The sequence below is a fragment of the Myiozetetes cayanensis genome, unplaced genomic scaffold (genome assembly GCF_022539395.1).
Source record: "Myiozetetes cayanensis isolate MyiCay16 unplaced genomic scaffold, myiCay2020 scf33, whole genome shotgun sequence".
In the NCBI taxonomy this organism is placed as follows: Eukaryota; Metazoa; Chordata; class Aves; order Passeriformes; family Tyrannidae; genus Myiozetetes; species Myiozetetes cayanensis.
Window position 1 is genome coordinate 1,306,054 of NW_026087555.1, and position 21,416 is coordinate 1,327,469.

At 37.1% G+C, this 21,416-nt stretch overlaps 1 protein-coding gene across 8 annotated transcripts in view; it reads right to left on the reverse strand.

Moving 5' to 3' along the window:
* DCLK2 (doublecortin like kinase 2) overlaps nucleotides 1-21,416 on the reverse strand; it is an 82,637-nt gene that overhangs the window by 36,880 nt on the left and 24,341 nt on the right. For all 8 annotated transcript variants that reach the window (XR_007630243.1, XR_007630242.1, XR_007630241.1 and 5 more), the window contains exons 3-4: nucleotides 3,215-3,317; nucleotides 857-958 (exon numbers count right to left, since the gene is read on the reverse strand). Coding sequence is in view for 5 of the 8 variants with exons in the window: in XM_050327281.1 (XP_050183238.1) it covers nucleotides 857-958; nucleotides 3,215-3,317 (205 nt within the window). In the remaining 3 variants the exon portion in view is untranslated. The remainder of the gene's footprint in view (nucleotides 1-856; nucleotides 959-3,214; nucleotides 3,318-21,416) is intronic.

Sequence of the window (21,416 nt, forward strand, 5' to 3'; positions counted from 1 at the left end):
TTGAAAGAACCCAAAGACATAAAATTACTTTTACCAGTGTCAATTAAGCAAAACAAATATTGATGTGGAAATGAGAATATGGAACATGTCACAGTTTTGAATACACACACAGGAGCTTACATGTATAGTTACATTCAAAAAAGAGCATCGTATATTTACATATTCAATGGTTTAATTTCAGGGTTACTTCTCCAGGTCTGAGAGGAAAAAAATTAACGTTTTACTATATTTAGAAATTAAATGCAGATGCTTAAAAAAATTTCAAACTCCTTTATTCATTGCATAAAAGACTCAATGGTTGGAACATATGGTGTTCAGAACCTTTCTGGAAATTACAAGAAGAAAAAAAATTCTCTGTTAATGGGCAATAGCATTACAGTACATCTCCTAAATTTACTTTAAACATCAAAGTCCTGTATTTCCTACAATATTCGGCTTACACAGAAAAAAAATCTCAATTTCAAAACTTGAGGGTATACTCTATTTCAATAAATACAAATTTAACCACATAATCACTCTGTAGTTAATGGTCTTCAAGAAAATCAAGTGCCATGCTGAAAATACATCCCAAGTGTACAATTAGCACAAATCATTCCAGTATTCATAAACTGAAATTATTTGTGCTTGTAATTAAAAAAATAGAAATCATATTTCTTCCCAGAATTAAAAAAAAGCGCAAATTTTATTTTAGATTAGTATTAAATCTATGAGACAAACTGAAAGAACATTCTTTTCCCCTCAGGAAACAAAGTGTGGCATTTGTATTTCAGACAGAGCCAACAGCTTTCCTCACTCTATTAAACAAATTCTAACTTCCATGTATTTCACGTGTTCAGCTTTTTCCTAGAAGTAGTACCTGAGGCAGGTGACTTGCTTCGACGTGAAGGTCCTGGACTTTTGGATGCAGTGTACCTCATGGCAGATGATCGGGAATAAGAGGACTTCATAACACGACATTCTACAAAGCAAGCAGGTAAGAGTTTTGACAACAGTTCAGTGCTACAGCCTTCCTCCACACACCCCTATGCTGGTTATTACCCAGAAAATGCCCTCATGTATTAAAAAAATTTGTAAGAGCATCTCAGAACTCTAACCTACTTAGCATAAAAACATATTTGAGCTACTCAAATACTGTATGTAACATTCTGCATATAACATTTCTTCACATCTTGAAGCTGGATTATTACTATAATTCAAGTCTGTACACACGCTGATACCAAGGTTCTTCTGACAATTCAGTAAATTCTGCATGCTGTAATAGCAGTTTCATATAGGGTAACTGCACAGCCAGCACCATTTCCTTTCTCCTGCAAGAAACTGATGTTGTGATCAATTTTTGAAGGGTGAAAAATGTCTATTGTTTCCAAAAGGCTGAAACAATAGATTACTGTCATTTACCATCAGCTATATATCATCAAATAAAAGACAACCTAAGTGGAAAAGGAATCAATAGGCATACATGCACTGACACTTTGGAAACATTTCATTCCTACAGCTGGCATCGTTAGCAAATCATTCTGAATGGAATCTTATAAATTTCCCTCCTAATTTTGTCCCTGTTATTCATCACTACAATGTCAATGTCATCATAATAATGATGCCATGTCATCATCAAAAAGAGTGAAGTTGAGCTGCATGCCCTGCTAGTCACATTCCTGTCTGGACCTAACCTGCTTTTCAGAGTTATTAGAGGAAGCAGGGACCACCAAAGCTGAAGAGACAGAGGGAGGAAAAACCCCTCCACCACTGGGTTCTCAGCGAGGAAATGAGCCCAATTAGTCTGTGCACCGTGTAATGTGAAAAGTAATCTTACAGCCTTAAAATGTGCAAGGGAAATTAGGATTATAGCCAGACTGGGATTTGCATTGTGAGTTAATACAACCATGTTCTTCCATTCCTGTATAAGAATAAAACCATAGCTATATTAACTACGTCAAAAAATACCCTTCTTATCACCTCCACACTCGCTGAATCAACATAATCAAGCAGTTTCTGGAAAAGTAGCACACTGGCAACAATCAACAGAATCAGAGCCAGCTGAATCCTCCATCCATCCAAATGCATGGGCCAGTGGTTAGATATACACCTATACTTGCTGCAACTGAACATTCTGTAATGACATTACGGCATTCGTAAAAATTACAAAAACAGCAGGTGCTTTTGCTGTCAGTTAAAAAAAATTCATAGAATCATAGAATCAACCAGGTTGGAAAAGATCTCTGAGATCATCAAGTCCAAACCTTGATCCAAAACTGCTGAGGTTACTAGACTATGGCACTAAGGGCCACATCCAGTCTCATCCTGAAAACCTCCAGGGATGGAGAATCCTCCACTTCCCTGGGCAGCCCTGGCAGAGCTTAAGACCATGCCCTCTTGTCTTACTGACAGTTGCCTGGGAGAAGAGACCGACCCCCACCTGGTTACAACCTCCTCTCAGGGAGTTGTAGAGAGTGATGAGGTCTCCCCTGAGCCTCGTCTTTTCCAGGCTAAACAATCCCAGCTCCCTCAGCCTCTCCTCATAGGACTTGTGCTCAAGTCCCTACACCAGCCTGGTTGCTCTTCTCTGGACCTGCTCCAGCACCTCAATATCCTTCCTAAACTGAGGGGCCCAGACCTGACACAGTATATTCCAGGACAATTCTAAAACTGCCTGGTAGAGGACTGCTTTTCTCTTGGACTTACATTATAAAGTTTCTCTTCACAGAAAAACAACTTTCACAAACAAGTTAAATTCATGATCTGTCTAAGGCAGACAGCAGGGGCACAACGCCCTCGTTTGTCTCACCCCCAAACTGGAATGTGTGAATTGTCTGGCAGGACAAATTCAAGACCTGAAATGAGCATGGTTACATCTGCGATTTTTTAAAAACCTCACGAAGACAGAAACCTGGAAATTATCTTACAGTCACAGATGTCTAAACTGAACATTTTTAACAGATTTTAGATTTATCAGATCCATGACTGAACCTCTCAAAATTCAATGCTGCTCTCTATGTAACTTTAGAGACAGTGTCTGTTTTGCAGGAAAACAGATCAGCTTTGTTAGTGTATTTTAACAGGCTTATAGAATCCAGATGATGGTTTGAAAAACTTTTTTATCCATAGGAAGATGTATTTCCATGTATAGCTTCCTAAATGACATAACTTTTGAGGATTGAACAGGGGAGCTGGGGGAAGTTTACTCTTTCAGTGGGTTTGGGATGTATAATCTTACCGCTGTGATCCAGCACGAAGTCATCCTGAGCGTACCGGTACTTCTCAGGCCCACACGCAATGAAGACGTCGTCATCTCCAAAGAAGTCCTGCAAGCACGTTACCTTGACAGCAAAATATACAAAGCAAAATGAACAAATGCAGTACTTTCAAATACTAAATCTTCAGTTGGTCAGCAACAATAAGTTTGTCTTTACCTTTTTGCAGTGATAGCATAATGTTCTTTTGTAATCATACAAACACTTGAGTTGCTCAGTACTTCAGGCTCTCTAGTGGTGCTGGAAACCTCAGGGCCAAGAATGTAAAATATGACTGCTCCTTACCTCCAAAAACACCTTCTCTTACATTTAAGACCTGTATTTTTGCTAATAAACCACATAAGCACACTGATGACTTTTGCCTTTAACTACATATGCCGGCTGATGACTTTGATAGGAATATATGAAAACACTATTCAACTATCAAAGCTTCTTGTATTCTTACATTAATTGCTTGCAGGAAAATCTGTTGAGTTAAAGAGATTGCATTTGGAATTTGTTTATTTTTATGCTCTGTTTTAATGTCCTATTAAAAAAAAAAAGTAATTCATATTCAAGAAAAAAAAGAAATAGAGTCCCTTCCATGGTCTTTGCAGTTGTCTGTTCTTAATTATCCCAGTAATGATGTTGCAATGTAGTTCAAGAATGATGGAGGTATCAGAAAGAAGCACATTTTTTACATTCTTTAAAAACACAAAAACCAAAAGCCTTGAAAAACTTCAGCCTCAAAAGTCAATACAAATCAGTGTGTGAAGGAGGCAAGTGTCTGCTTTAAAAACAATGAAAACCAAAAAGCCACAACAAGAAATTCCACTGAACTCAGCCTAACTCCCCTTGTAAGGAAAAAAAAGGGGTTCCAGATAGCAAGCTATTTTTTTAAAATGGAAACAGGTTAAAATTTTACTGGGTGAATGTTTTCTTATTCTTTTTAATACTGCATGCCCAAATGAGATCTGGAAGTAAAAGCTATGTAGAAGCTAAGCAAATTAAAATTAGTTGGTAAACCCACAAAATTAAAGAAGTAAAACAAAAAACTGCTTTTAGAGAAACTAGCTTTTTTTCCTTCTCCGGGTACCTGTCAACAACACTATTTTCATATTTTACCCACTGTAGTAATCCTAAACATCAGCAGAACTATGGGAAGGGGTCTCTACTGCCTGCAATATTCCGAGAAACACTCAGAATATCAATGACCCTCAGCTCTCTGCAAGACCAGCACAGGGCATTCCCCAGCAGCGCAGTTGTCATGGCAGCTAACCCAGGAGAACAGCCGGATGCTCACCGCAGTGCCACATGCAGTATCCAGCATTTGTGTCACTGTGTTATGCAGCCAAAGGGCTCCAGCCATCACCAAAATCCTTTTATTATTATTTTACCACTGCAATGACAATTTGCTCTCATCGAGGAGAGACATTTTCAGCTCTGCTTGAAACAGCTGCTTCTAGATAACTGAAGAGGCAGTAAAAACTGCATTCAAAAGGTCGTTTTGCTAACTTGGGATTTCTTCCCCTCTGCTTAATAACTCTCTCTATCAATAAGAGGACTCATCATCATTTCCACAGATTTCAGGAATCCAGCAACCAGCCCAAGCCCATCACTACAAGAAAAGCTGTTAGAAAGGTTCCATAACACTTATCCCACACAGGCAGAGATGTTCTGTGAGGCACAAGTTCACACCCAAGGCCCCTAAAACTGGCTGCCATTTCCGCAAGTTCTGCCTACCCACCACTGCTCTACTCATGCCCCCAGTGCTTTGCAGTGCGTTTCGAGCAGGTTGGAGTTAAATGTTGTGGTTTAGCAGTGCCTAAAATTAATCCTTCTGCTCTGATTGAAAGCCTTGCCCTCACCCCTTAACCCATCCAGTCTAACATCCAAGCTGAAGAGTAAGGGAGGAGGAAATGACAGGTTTTATGTTAGACTCTGGGAAATGCACAGGGATATAACTGCATGCAGCAACATCCTTTTGTTGTCTGCAGAGCAATTCTACAAAGGAAGGGTCAGATTTGCGCACAAAAGCTGTCAGGAGCACCCTTGGAAATGCACCGGAAAATCTGCTAAAAATGGAGATTGGGAATGAATAAAGAACTTCATGAAACATATTAATTCCCATAGGGGCTTTCTCACACGTTCACGTATATAGTTTCCCCAGGCAAGAATACACAGGAGTAATGATGAGTGCCAGTGATCAGACAAACTGCTGGAGCTGGAGCAATACCTCCATCTCAGAGCTCAGGCTAATTCCAGCCTCTCATTCTGCTCACACGCTGTTGTATCTGACCTGTGTGACTTCCACCTGTCAGTCACACGCCACTAGAGACTTCAGCTTACTGCAAAAGATACTAAATACACTTATAACTGAAAGACAGATAAGTGCAGATATGAGAAAGCTTTACACAGTCACTTGCTATATTCCAGCAGTGAATACTGGAAGTCCTCCTCCCTACAAATAGTCCAGAATGGTTACACATAAAATACACAAGAAGAAAAAAATATTGAACAATTGTATGCAACGAGAAATAAAGATCTGCTAGAATTTACAAGTCCCAAGTAACCCCACATGATGAGGTGAGAGAAGCATTTTTAAAATCAAGCTTATGGAAATGTGTTTTCCTAAAAGGACTTTTTCTAGGCTTTTATCATAATAAAGTCAAAGGCACATCTCTTGAGGTGCAAACTGATGTTAAAACCAAGTCTTCATTTCCTACAGGATTAAAATTAAGGTACACAGTGTAATTAATGATAACAGTTCACTTAGTATGCAAGAAAATATAAAGAGAAAGCTGAAATTAATAACTTGTTTGCATGTGTTTTTAAATGCTGCAAATTCACCATGGTCTAACTTGCAAAACACACAATTCTGCTCCAAAGAATATCTGCACTTAGGTCATGTAGGAGTCGTTTTATAAATTTGATCAGGATTCAATCAGTTTAGAAATTTAAAACCAAAAATTTTTGAACAATTTTTTTTTTTAAAGAATGGCAGTTATTTCAGTAAGTTAGGGATCAAAAACTTAGTTAGTCAAACTAGTGTATGACAATGTTGCTTCTTTTATCACTAATCCTCTGTATCATCTCACTCACTCTTCATTTTGCTGTGCTCAGCACTAAAAGAACTGTTCTGGTCTTCAAAATCTTCCCTAAAATGCCTTTCAAAGTTATTACCAAAGCTGCATAGGCGTGTATCACATCAAAACCAGTCAAATATGTAGTCCTTCATTCAAACAACTCTCTTACTATTCCTCATGCTGTGAGCTTTCATGCGTGAACTTGAAAATGTGAAAAGCTTTACACACCTTGAAGAAGTTCAGCACCAAAAGGAGACTTGATATTTGACAGTGCTGAAAGCTTTCTTTAAATTAGTCATAAAGTAATTTTTGAGATTCAGATCTGGCCACTTCCTACTTTACAGCCACAAAAGCTCTAGACAAGTACCTTCTCAATGCGTGCTTTCCATCGCTGCCTTTGCAGTAAAGCTCAATCAGAACATCTCTCTCCTGTCTGTGACTTTAATTACCCCAGAAAATACTCTTTTAAAAGAACAAAAGGAATGTGATTTGTTTGTCCACGGGGAAAAAAATAAATCTACCTTAAATCTGACTTTTTTTTTTTTTTTTTTTTAACAAAGGCATATACAGAGCTAAACAATGAAGTTTTCTGGGAGGTTTATCATTATAGCCAACACTACAAAGGCTTCCACCAAAGTTTCACACTTCCTTGAACTCTTTTTTTCCCTCCATATAGAAAATAGAAATATACTTTGAAACAGTCCTCTAGGAACACTTTAGAAAAATGTAATCTCGTTAACTTTAAAAGTTTCAATTATCATGTTTAAAATGTGTTAAACACCCATTCCCATAGAAACATTGCCCATGCTCTGCTGGTAACACCACTGCCTTCCCCTAATTTAGAATGAAAAATGACTTAGTGCTGCTCCTCTGACAACTCAAGACTGCTCAGATTGTTCTGTTGTACTACTTTTCTTCAAAATATGTCACTATACACAGCAGAGTGGATCACATTTGCATAGGACTGAACTGGATTTTTACTCAGTCCTTTAAAGATACTTCTAATGGCCTAGAATTACATGAAGGAATACAACAGAATAGGGAAAAGCAAAAATGTTGTCTGAGAAGTTTCAGAATAAATATAACTCAATATTACATTTTCTTTTTTAGTAGAGTCACTACAGCATTATTGTGGGCCTGTTTTGTCAGAATCCTTTCACTTGCATTCTCACCACAGTTTTCTGAGAACACGTGCAAAGGACTCAGGGTATCGCTGCTGCTTGACGGGCTCAAAAAATATCAGAAGACAACATAATTCACACAGCAGCATCAGAAAAATTAAATTGTAATTGGTTTCAATGACTACAAACCCAAACAAGTATGCAAGTGGCACAATGAACCAATGGTTCGAAACTTGAATTGCTTCTTATAAAAAAGGCAGTCTTTTCTCATAAACCTTCCCCAGCTGAGGACATCTTGAAACACTGGATGAAGTTTATTGAAAAACAAAGACCTTTCTAAGGGAGGTACATATGACTAAATATTCATTATGTTACAGAAGTGTCATAACTAACAACAGTTTGCAAGACAATGTTAAAGCACAGAGCTATAGCACAAAAAATGTGGTTTACATGCAGAAAAAAAAAAAAAGGTGAAAATAGGGTGTTGAAAAGGAAGGGAGAGAAACTTGTCTATTTGAAAAATCAAATTCCTGATCCACTGCTGTCTACTAATGCAGTGCTTTCATGTCTCATACACCCATCATATTTACCTTTTAAAATAGGTTTATATTACTGACAAATATTTATAACCAAAGAAGTTTGCTCTTTCCAAAAAATACTTCTTCAGTCAGATCAAGCCTTTGGACTAGAATATTCAAATTGTGATCCATACGGAAATCTCTTTCCCATTACCACCACACATGCTTTGAAATGTAATTTACATCAACCCCTACTCCCACCTCTGGATCTATAAACAGAAGACATTTTCCCTTGGGAAGAAACATGAATAATGATCAATCTTTATATACAGAATTCAACATGTATTCAACAATTGTCCTTTATGATGAAGTTACAATGGAAAAAAAATTGAAAGAAGTGAAACTTATCATGAATGTATTTGTCCTCCAATCTCCAGAAGAAAAATACTTAAAAAAAAATTAAGAGACTGGTGCCACAGAGATTTTATAAAAACTTGACAAATTAATGGAAAATCAAATTCTCTGAAATCTTTAATGCTAAGCAGAGTTTTGTAATCATACATCAACAGCTTCCAGCCAGGAGCTCGCTGGATAAACTGTATTTATTCCAGCTCTACAAATATACTTCATTCTAAACGTAGCAGGAAGGGCTGTAAAGACAAATGCTTTAGTTTAATTTAGTATGTCTGATTCCATTTAAGTAAGCAGCTACAGGACTGTACAGTTCAAGTCTGGAGAGCCACACCCTCTGTCTGGGGAAAGCTTCTCTGGATGACAAATTCTCTACAGCAGCTGCAAATGGAACTAAAACACTAAAACTGGAAAAGATATGCGAGATTATTTGTATTTGTTTTAACAATAGAAGAAATATTTGTATCTACTGAATTCAAGAAACAGGATATGGCATAAATATTTTTAAAAGGAAGCACATAACATAGGATGCAAAAGGAGAACTGGCATGCGGTGTAACAGCTGGATTTGTCAACGTATTTTCAGCTCAGCAATTTGAGGCTGAAATTCTTGAAGAAAGGCTGTGTGTTTTTTCCCATGAATTGCCGGAAAAAAAAAGAAAAGTGAATAATGTGTTAAATGTCAGTGTGGCAAATCTAGATACAACCTCTCTCTACTGCCTTCAGTGTGAGGAGTCTCCACATTTCTAACTGGGAAATGCTGTTCCTCTTTGACTGGGACAGATTACAACTATGCTGTCCTGATGGTTCTGCCCTTTGCCCCTGGTATCAACTTTTTTTTTTCTGAGTAAGCAAAAGTCAAATACTTGTCTATTTTGCCAGTCAGGTCATATTTGCAATCATCATTTTTGTTTCCCCTTTTGAAATACACTTAGCACTGCTACTTCCCCTTCACTGCCATTCAGCCTCATTAAAATTCTTGAAGTGTTTCTGAAGCTGCCAGTCTCACATTTCAAGGGTTTATATGTGTCCTATAGTGCAAAATGCAAGGAAAGCACTCCTGCAGAAACAGGTCAGTTGTCTGTTTCCTATTTCAGTTCCATCACCAAGAGGAGTAGGCTTAACTTTGAAAAGAAGTTTCCTCTAGGCAGCCTCAGGAACTCAAAAAGGAAGGTGAAAAGGGCATTCCCACCATTTCCAACTGAGTACCGTGATTTTAACACAGTTTTTTTTTACCTTGGAACTTCCCTTTGGTCTCTGCACTTTCTCAGAATAACGTGACCAGGGGAAAGACGGTGTGTTTAACCAATATTCCTAAATACTTACAAAGCCATCAACGCCCTTCATGATTGAAACAAGAGGCACAAGAAGTTCACTACCAGATTATGGCAGCTATTTGCCTGGTTATACTGAGTCATGTTTCCTCATATGTCTTCAGTAAATACCTAGAGAATAGCCAGATGGGTAGCTAGAATACATTCAGAAAGTAGAAATACACAGAAAACTCAAACCAACAAGCCCATAATATGCCCTTTAAAAGATACAGTAATTGCCAGAATTTTTTTTTTTTTTCAATAATAACCTAGTCACTTGGTAGAAATGACAAAAAGTGTCAAAGACAACTACACTCAGCAATTTGGAACCAGGTAAAAAAAGAAACTGTTCAAGGGCCAGAAGCCCACACTACACACAAAAACAGCAACAAAACCCACTGCTATATCAGACACGTAGTAAACCTGGAAAATCAGGTCAAATGATAAGATTCCTGCTGGTATAATGAAGAAGCACTTGACACTTGCAAAAGCTTCTGTTCCTTCCCAGTTTATGTCCTCTGTGACAGCCCTACTACAGAATCTCTCAGGGAATTCCCAAAGTAAATAAAATTATACAACACCAAAAGAAGAGTAAGCAAGCTGCTAACATTTGATGCAAGGCTTGAAAGAGCTCATATGCTACTAAAACTGGGCACATCTGCCCAAAACATCTACAGTGTAGACTGGGGGCGCCCAAAGTTTCTGGACATAAAACCATGAGCTTGATAAACTCTAGAGAACTTTCCTACTGGTTGTAGCTGTGAGGACTATGTGATGCAACGTAACAACTTCCCCAACAGTCAACGTCCATGAGGTAATTAGCAGACAAGGAGAAAAAAAACACACTCCTTTGTTCTCTGAAAATAATTGGAATTAGGTCAAATACCTCTTAATTTCTGAGGCTCAAATGGACAATTATTTTGTCTGCAACTGAAACATGAAAAACAGTAACAGAGATAACATCATGCAGAAAGAATGCAAAAGTTTCAACATTGTTACAAAATTCAAAAATTCATTACCTGATCTTCTGGTTTGCGACTGTGCATCTTGACCAGCAAAACTACTACAGATTTTTAAGACTGTGATTTTTCTTTCTATTGACTTACCATACTTCTTGAGAAAATAAAGAAACTTTTTAAACGTGGGGCTTTTAGGTTTGTTTGCATATTTACTCAGGGGCTCTAAGACCTTTTTAACAGTACCAGTTAACCTGTTTATGGAAACACGATGGCAGTCCTTTTTCTCTATAGTTAATTCAAATAGTTCACTTGGTTTCAGTCTCACTCTGCAAAGTCCCTTTTAGACCCATGCAGTTGGTTAGCTTTAGACTTCAGAGCAGTTCCACCACAGTCAGTGAAATTACTCACATTTATGAAGCTATACACAACCACAGCTTGTCAAAGGTCTCAGGACCTTCTGAACTATGCTGGACACTGCAATAAACCATAAAATAAATCTGATTTCTAGGTCAGAACTTCCACAAGACATTGTCTAATTTACCATCTGAGGTTTGGCATCTTGAATCTTTTGTCTTGTCCTTCAAGTTTATTAAATTCAGAGAACAGAGGGAGAAAAAGTAAGTTTTCTGTTTCTAATAATTTGTAAATGTTGAAGTTGTCTGTCTTGGACAAAGGGAGCTCGTTAACCTATTTAGGAAAACAGAAAAAAAAACTGAATCAAAGACCATAATGAGAGCAATTCTTCTATGCCAACTTCCTAAATGATTATTTAATCAGTGGCTGTGTCACATTATTACACTGGCCATTAGAAAATGAACCTCATTTTACTGATACTCCATGATGAGGAACAGCAGTGAAAAAAAAGGGGAAGACAAATCCTTCTGTCTCCCAGGGAATCTGAAGAGTAAGAAAGAAAACAGAAATGTTAAATCTTTGCCTGCTGCCTTGTAAACAGAGAAAGTCTGGCAGTAAGCCCAGGAAACGCCTAATACAGGATGACAATGCAGAAAGACTGAGCAGACAGCCTGCTCAGGTCACCACAACTCATAAAGCCATACAGCTATTGGGAACAGATGATGGAATAGAGCATATATCACACTTTAGTTTTACCTCAATTTTAAAAAGGGATTTTTGCATTTTTTTTTTTAACATCTCAAAATTTAATTCGGAGAATGAACACACAGAGAAATGGAAGATCTATTTGGATCGCACCCAAATAGATCATCCTCACTGCAATGGAGATGACAGGAAGGAAAATAAGCTGTAGGAATATGCATAAGTTAAAGTGAGCTGCTACATATATCTACTTTTCAAAGCCTTCCAGTAGTGTAGGACTGACTTTCTGGCAAAGTCCATCCACTGTTTTTTCTAAAAGAGCAAAACTGATCTCTCTGCAAAATGGCATTTCAATTATTGCACTGATTATGTACAGCTATTTAGATACTGGAAAGTTACAGATGAAAAGGTCTAATAATGCTGGAAATCTTGAATTATTTTGAATCACACTGTACAGCTCATCTACCTCTGTAATGCAAAACACCCCCGAACAATCATTCCCCTCAGTATTATCCACTACTTCAACAAGAGTCCATAATTTCAGTATATTAAACAGTGAAATTTAATGACATGCTCCTCAATTTCATAAGTTACACAAAGAAACAACAGCCTTACTAAAATAAACATGGAGTAAGTGGAAACTGGAAACAGAAAATTTGCAAATGCAGCTCATAATACCAACATAATCCAGTTTGTCTGAAGAGAAAAACAAATGAAAGTGTTTTCAGTTACCAGACAAGGAAGGATATCTTTGCCCATAGATGCATTAACCACACCAGCTCACAAGTCAGCATAACAGATTCTTTCCTTAGGTGGCATAACTGGGAAGTCTAATACAGAACCAAAAATAGTACCTGACTTCACACAGCTAACCTTCCATCTTACCACTGAGTAGCTAGTCTAAAAATAAAAGCTACTGGTATTATGAAAGAATATTAAAACAAAAAGTGTACATATAAGGACAGATACCTGGTTTGTCTAACTCAATAAAATCTTACTGATTTCATGACACTGTTTCACAACACAAATGCAGTTACATTTTAAGTCATATCATTTTTTTCCCATAAAATCACCCCTTTTGCACTATTAGAGAAATCAGCACCTTTAGCTAATCACCCTACTTGAAAAACACGGCAGTCACATACTATAGAAAAGTTGGAAAAAACAAAATTATATGGGCAAATATACAATGTACTTTCATGGTTTTGATTCTTTGGATTAGAAGAGTTGCAGTGCCACGTAGCAGTAATTTAATGCAATGTAAAGTTTCCAGTGTTCACGGGCAGACACTATTTCCTGGAGAGGTTACAAAAGCTGCAGTTCTTTAAATGAGAAATATTTTTCCATAAACAAATATGAAATTCAAACTCAGTGTTTGTGGACAGTGCAGAAAGAATAAAAGAAAACATATAAATCTGGAAAGGTCCTTTGATGACAGGTACAAATAATTTTTCCATGAATCATTAAGCTTTAAATGAAATTTTTATAGTTTTACCCTGGAACAGGTTGCCCAGAGAGGTTGCAGATGCCCTATCCCTGGAAGCAATTCAAGGTCAAGTTGTATGGGGTTCTGAGTAACCTGATCTAGTTGAAGGTGTCCCAGCTCACTGCAGAGGGGTTGGACTCGATGACCTTTAAAGGTCCACTCAATTAATAAAACTATTCTATGATTCTGTGGTTTTCCTACGGCTTGAATCGTTCATGCAGTAGCTGCTAAAGTCAGGTTTATGTTCAAATTGTATTAAAAAAATCAAATTAAGTAATTCTAAGACACAAAGTATTAGTTGAAATGCATGACTCACTGCAGTGTAATATTGTTATGTAGAGCTATAAAAATCTATTTTTTTCTGAGTTCCTGTGTCAGGGTTTCAATCTTGTAGTCATTCAAAGCTGTTTCTCACAGCACTGCAATAGAAGGAGAAAAAATTTAGTTACCGTATAAATTCAGGCCTTTCAACTCTGTTCCCTTCATATATACCACTTCACCTATCAAGAACTCCTGATAAAATCCACTGAGCTCATAACAGATTAGAAAGATGTTTTCCACATATATTTTAATTTTGGGTCATCTAACATTTTTTTAGCCTTAAAGATACTTCATTTAATCAGCCTTCTATTTGTTTCAGTACAACAACAACTACACTTCCAACTATCCTGCAGTTCTATTTTTATAAAATTAGCGTATAAGTTTTGCAATGCTAATTGCTTGCCATGCAGTTAAACAGCACGCACAGCCTGTAAAGGCATTTGAATCTTGAAGTATCCTCCTCACTTAATTGCAAACTCGAAATGAGGAAACAAAATTAAACTTATGGATGCCCTCTGTGCATGACTTCCAACGATGACATTTCACAGATGAAACAACAGAAATTTTGTGTGTAAAACTCCTACCACCATGTATATATATATATATATAAAACTTCCATGCTTACTCTGCTTTGCCTATCATTAACGACTGGGGTCTGTTATACATGCATGCAGAAACTGGAACAGCTATGCTGGGCTAGGGGCATCAAGTAAAAACAATGAGGATATAACTAATTAATAGGAAGATCAGAAGCTCAGAAATGTGAGAAAAATTACAGTAATACAGGAAACAAACTACTTTGGATCTGTCTTTCGGAGTTCCAATTCCATCCCATTAGCTCCCAACCTCAACCAATATTATTTCCAATCTGTTGCTGCTGCTGCTTCTTCGGAATTGCTTCCCTAAGCAGACAAACAGATGTAAAACACATTTGAAGATGTAGAAACATCTCTGCTTTCCAGTTCAGACAACAAATGTATTAGGAAGGCAGTGGGAAAGTAACATGTTTAGGCACTGACAAAAGAACAGATGGATCAATACTGTTACACCAGAAGTCCTGCCAGGAAAAAAAAGGTGTCTCCATCGGTTTCTCCTTAAAAACAAACCCCAACAAAATCCCACACGTTTCTTCCTTCATATCTGAAAATGTCAGTTCTTCCTTCGAAAAAACATCCACAAGTTTCAGAAGAAAAGGAAAACAGATGTCCCTCGCCCCAGCACCACAAACCTGAACTCTCTAGAACATATAACAGTACAGAAAAGAGATCCTAAATGCCACTTATCAGTCAGTTGACTTTTGTGCCATTTTAAGGCTTGTTTTATAATCACAGCTTGTTTTTTAATCATAGATAGGATTTTATTGCAAAACTGCTATTAGCAGATTGGAACTCAACTTTGGTGAGTTAGGCAGTTTTAAGGTGTCAGTACTTTTTTTTTTCTGAGTTAAAAGCTGACTCAGTCTGTTGGATTATTTTAGGTACAGTGTGAATAAATAGGAAGGTGAAAAAGATGCTTATAGGGTCATAATTTAGCAATAGACTACTAAATATTAAAAACCTCTGAAGCAGTCTGGATGACTGTTTCTGCTGAGCCAGAACATCAGAGACACTGCTGAATATTGGAAGCATCTGGTAGCATTATCTTGTTTTATGGATCTCTGTATCAATCATCTGATAGGTGCTATTGAAATGCATGAGAAAAATCATCCCGTTTTGAATTAATTCATTCAGAATCCATTAATGTTATCTGAAAATAAATTTGCAGAGAGTAGGAATGAGACATCACAGATTGTTACTGAAGATCCATTTCCCCACCGCTTTTTTTTTTTTTTTAAGAAACTTTAAAAAATACATTCCAGGCTGCCTCCCCAAGTAAGACAAACTATGAAGTGTAAAATGGAGCAAACACAATCACAGAATTGTAACATCATTAACAGTGAAACTCAACACTGAAGGCTCTGCTGCCCTCAGCAAACAATGCTGGCACCCTGAAAGAATTTTTCACTTTCTTCCACTTATATTTGGAAATACTTGAATCACTACTTTCTTCCAAACTTGTACCACTTATTGGAGAGCAAATAAACTCCACATTTATTCCTCTAATACAAACATCTTTTGACTTTAGAATTACATAAAGCCAATTTACATAATGGAAGGTCCAATGCAAAATTTAGATCTCTACAGTATTGAGATTCTGGCTGACCAAATCTTTTCAGTGGTTTGGCTTAAGCTATTTTTTCCAAAATTCTAATCAACATAACTGCTGCTAAACTGACAGTCTCCAAAGGTTGTGCTTTTCCAATATTAAAGTCAAAGTTCATTAAATATATTCTTTTATTTGAGGGTTGCTTTTTCAAGTAACCCTTTTTCCTCTCTATAAGAAGCACTTAGAAGCATTAATACATTACTGAAAGCCATTTAAATACAATAAGAAATATGAATTGGGATACATTTGTTAACTTCAACTTGTTGTTCAGTTCAGGTTTTTTTTTTTAACTTTTTAATTACCAGTTCATCAAGCATTTCATCTTACCTTGTCTGCACGAGGCTTAACACCTCATACATCAGATCTCATTTTCACTGCATTGAGTATTTTTTTTCACATACAGAAAACAAGTAAATGCAGCAGTAGGATCCCTTTCACATTCCTAGTCATGTTGTTCACAAAGCATATTGTGTGAAAACTAAGACCAGGTTATGGAATTGGAAGCAAAAATTATACATGTGATTAATGAGGAAAAAAAGGATGATATCTCCATACCAGCAAGTAGTTTTGTGCCTGCTAGTGCCACTGCTCACCATCTGAGAGGGGGGTGTTTCCATTTAGGTTTCTTTAGCATATTTACATAATACCTGTTTTCAATTTTGATGAAAGAGGATTTTTAAAAACATTACTAAAACCGCAAATATAGATAAAATGTAAACTATGTTACAGTTTACAACAAAACTGGGAACAGATGAGGGTTTTAATACTACACAATTAGTGACATGGAGATCACCTCCAGGGGTACGGAGTATTCTCCCCCGTTTTCCCAACCCTAAACTAGTCTGGGGCGGTTAAGAGTAGCAAATGCAGCCCCAACAGCTGAACTGCCACGTTTTTTCGCACAGAATTAGAAGCTACTGTAGCTGCAATATCTCTCTGGCATCTTTTATGATGTTCCCATCACAGCTCCCAACAAGTGGAATTAATCAAGGTCCAGCTCAGTCCAGCAGAATCCAAGCAGCAGCACTGATGCCTCTACTGTATGCTCCATATTGCAGTTTAAACAGAATGATATCAAGATGTTCAGTCTGGCTCAAAACGTACCTATTTTTGCAGCTGATGGAAATACCTATGCAAGTAATTTGTGAATCCCCAGATTACAGGTTTTTTTCATTACCATTATGAGAATTAATTTACAAACCAGAAAATATTGCAAATTCGCTTCTTGTTTTCCTAAAAAACAAAGCAATATCCTCACCAAGACTAAGCACATGTAAGATCATAGAATTATAGAATGATTGTGAATGAGCATTCCAAAGAGCCAAAAAGGGCATTTAAATAATTTTTAATTTTGTAAAATGGTAAAAGTAATGCTGAGATTGGAGATGGTAGTATCTGTATACAAATTCTAAATTTGACTCTATTAATATGGACTCCATCTCACACATACAAATCCAAGGTAACTTTAATCTTGCTACATTCAGTACTAATGGTAGCGGCACTCCAGCATAAAGCTTTGCAAAAGGTAGTTTGGCATCCTCGGTACCAAAAACCAGCCACTGAGACCTGGGTTGCTGCCAGTGCACTGCTGGTTGTATCAGAGCCAACTGAGAACCTGCAATTGCACCTATTCACTGTCAAATGATCCTTCTAGAACTGAAATGCGTTATAAACCCACCCCTGCTCCTTGCAGAAGGGAGGTCTGTGGCACAGACAGCTCCTCAGCCTGCACCTGGGTTTGCAACTGCACAGAAACGCAGCGTTTAATAACAGAATAAAAGGAGTATGGCTGGTCTCTTAATATCATAAGCATAAAACTACGTGCAAGTAGCAGCAGCACCAGCTACTGTTGCGTAGCCCACCAGCAGCAAGTACTGAATCTGCTCAGAATTACAAAGGCTTGGAAGCAAACACTGCAGCAAGGTTGTACTTGTCACACACTTCCGACTACACGCACAACAACACGGCACCAACTCCACTCCTCCAGCTTTCTTCAATCAGGTCAAGATTTTACTGGCTTTATCTCCATAAATATACATTGCCTGGAGAAGCATCATAATATAAGAAGCATATATTGTGATTTGTTTCTTTTTTTTCCCCTGCTAACTTCCATTACATTTATGGCTTAATATACAGTTCATTGTGTGATCCTGAACAAGTTGATTAAAAAAAAAAAAAAATTCTCATTTTACTAATACTTTGTAGAGGTACCTTGTTTCAGAAACACCTGCATTCTTGTAATTCCCCTTCTCCTTAGACCACAAGAATCATACTCTCCAAGAGCAGAAAATGCTCCCTCAGGTATTCTCTTCAAAGTCCGGAATATCACCAATCTTGAGATAATATAGACCATAAAAGGGTAAAGCAAGCAGTTAAACAACGTGCCAGAATATCATCACTGAATCTCATGTATTAGTTATACTAACACATCCCCTTTACAATGCCTGTTTTTACAGTTTCTTCCATTGACACAATTTCTGTCCATACTGAAATCCTGGTTAGAATTTCAACCACTCCTACACTTGTTTACAGCAGTATTAGCCTTAATCCATTTAGTCACTACTGCTAAAGCAGGAGTATAAGTTGTGGTGACTACTCCTTCATTATGAGGTTATTGGTGTCCTTATTTCTACTCTCAGGGTCTAAGGCTTTTGCAGATATTCCCTAGTGCTTAAAGAGCTTCCTAAGCAGCTTCTGGGAACACATGTTGTTTTTACTAACTCTGGGTAGAGTTTCACTATGTGTGCCAAGCAGACCTCTGTGGGGCCCTGTCAGCAATCAACTGATTTAGTGTTGAAAAGTAGAACCCAAGCCCAGCTACTTTTGCCAGATTCACTGCAAGAGTCTTGATTCTTGTCCGCATTGAGCATATCCAACCACATTCACTTGATTTTACTTACCCTGACATGTTCTCTACTGGTACATTAAAAGAGTGCTCTGTACAGTGCATTACAGTATGTTGGCAGCTACCTGTCTGGATTGCAAAGCCTCCCCCAAACAAGAAGCTCTCTTAGTAGCTGCCTTAAAGAAAATGCCTAGAGAAATTATTTCCATTGCTACAAATCATCCATTCGACATTAACAATAGTCTTTTTCAACTCAACTGCAAGCGGAAAGTCTGAGGCACAATAGGCAACGTGGCTCATTTATTCCCAAAATAAGGGCATAATGTCAAAAGGTTTTCTAGAAAGCATATATTGGATCAGCTGAGTATTTTTACCCCCTTTTTCTGAGTCTCCACAGAAATATTTCTAGTGGAGATGCAGACCCCCAAGAAGGGAATTTTAAATTATCAGCTATTACTTTTCTAATCCTAATTAGTTTTTAGAAATCATCTGTTTTCTACGAGCACCATGTTAAAACTGCTGCTTAAAACATCATATGGAAAAATTAACTGCAACTCCAGGAACCCAAGGCTGCATCTAAATATTCCATAGATGTTTCCCCAACAGGTTTTTCTCTTCTGTGGAAAGAAGACTGTAGGAGTATTTTTTGTTAAAAACTCCTTTGTTTACTAGCCAGAAAAACATCTTTTGAAATTTTTACACAAGTATTTACGTTTAATAAATGGTAGTCACACAATGGTGTCTTTAAAGGAGGGAGAACTATTAATAAACACAAAGGAACTCAACCATCCTGCAAGAACTGAATATAACTTTCCTCGGAGCTGCATTAAAGTCTAGAACTCATTTTTATGATTCCTTTATAGTAGTTAAAACCCTGATCAAACAAAACATGACATCTCAGAGCTGTAAGTGAGCAACAGATTCTCTGGACTTATGTTGAGTTTCCTCAATTCAGTATCTACTAGTATGGATATTCCCGAAAGTCTATCTGGAGAACACTCTAAAAGATACAGCATGAAATGCCTCCAGGGTGAAAATCAAGTTCATTCAAAGTTCTTAGTCCTCCTGGGAAGATTCTTTTCTCTGATTCAGTTAACTTATTTGTAGTGCTTAGGATAACACTAAAAGCAGTAGGCTTAAAAAATGAAAACCACTTACAAAACAACTCACAACAGAAGTGCAATCTCCCCCTGTACACAGTTACTCTTACTATGCTTCACGTTTCATTAAGTACTGTCAACACAAGTTTAAGTTTACACCCAGACCCCATGAACGTTTAGGTATTGCCCGGTGCATCAGCAAGTTACTACTGCCAGTAGTATGTTCAGCGAAGAAAAAAGCATTAAGACTCAACAAGAATAGAAAACCAAAAAAATTTAAGACTATAACAGCTATGAAAATAACACTATTTAAAACATGCGTATGTCAGTAAAGATGGGAGGAGCAAAAGTTTAAAAACATTTTTATAATGAGAAGATATTTTATGCTTTTTAGCAAGTACAGAAGTTAAAAAAGTAAACCATAATAATTCTAATATGCCTCATAGGATATATGCAAATATATCTACCCTCAGTCTCTGAACTGTGCCACCCTCTCGGTCATGCACTTTAGAAGTTATTCCAGTCATTTACCAACTCCGAAATTTCATGGTAAATATTAACTTGTTCTATCAAAATTCGCAATTTCATAGGTACTTTTAAAATAAAATCTTTTAAAATTAAGACTTTTACTTAAGTCTATTCCAGTTAAGTAGACTAAAGGCCATACTTATTGTGTGTCACTGTAAACTCCTTATATCCAAAGCAAATGAATTCAGAAATCCTCTGTGGGGATTTATTGTCTGCCAGCATGAAGTGGCAGATGCTGCATCAGCTTTTTCTTAAACTGTCTGGTGACATTCTTTTAAAAAAACACCACAAAAGTGCATTTCAGTTACTTCATGATGGTCCCTCCAATGTCCACCATTCCTGGGAAGCACAATTACTCATCATTTACTACCATCAAGCTTGTGTCAAATTCAGCCAAAAGAAAGTAAAACTTTAAAGACTGTTTTTAAACTGAATTACATTCAGTTTAAAAGCAGTCTTCATTTGACAAAATTACCTGTGTAGGGAGGTTATATTTACCTAATTTGAGTGGTTTGAAGCTTCAATATTTCATCAACTAAAATCCAAGAAATATTTTTCATCAAGTTGCAAGATTAATTATTCTTCCAATACAGTGTTCTAAATAGCTTTTACTACATCCACAGACAAAAATTCATAGTGGTTTACCATCAAAAGATAATTACTCTATACTTTACTGTAACAACAACAAAAAGGCCAGCAACATCTTGGTACCACCAGCTTACAAAGTCAGGTTTTTTACTTTTTTTTTTTTTTTTTTTACTTTACTACAATTCGTTCCACACTGCATGAAAGACTGCAAGAGAGGGAGGAGAAAAGGCAAGTAAAACTTCTCAGTCAAGTCATTTTGATGTTATTTATAAAAAGCCCATACCATCACTCTGAATGAAGTCACGATGCACTATTAAAATTTAGAGAGTATGCAGTCATGATTACATTGATGTGATTTTAGAGCTTGTTAAATGTTACACCTGTCTCTCTGTGTATTATCACCAGGAATGAAACAAAAAAGCACTTACAACAAATACACACACACACACACACACACAAAAAGCTGTGGACACTCCATCCTTTTACGTTGGAAAGAGGGCAAAGAGAGTGAGTGTGGAAGCAAACAAATTAATCCCTCAAACTCATATGTACAACACCTTGCCCAAAGATGCATTGATTTACATACCTTCCCTAGTACACACCAGCATCACTGAAAGGACAAGAAAAAAGGGGGAAGTGGGATATAAGAA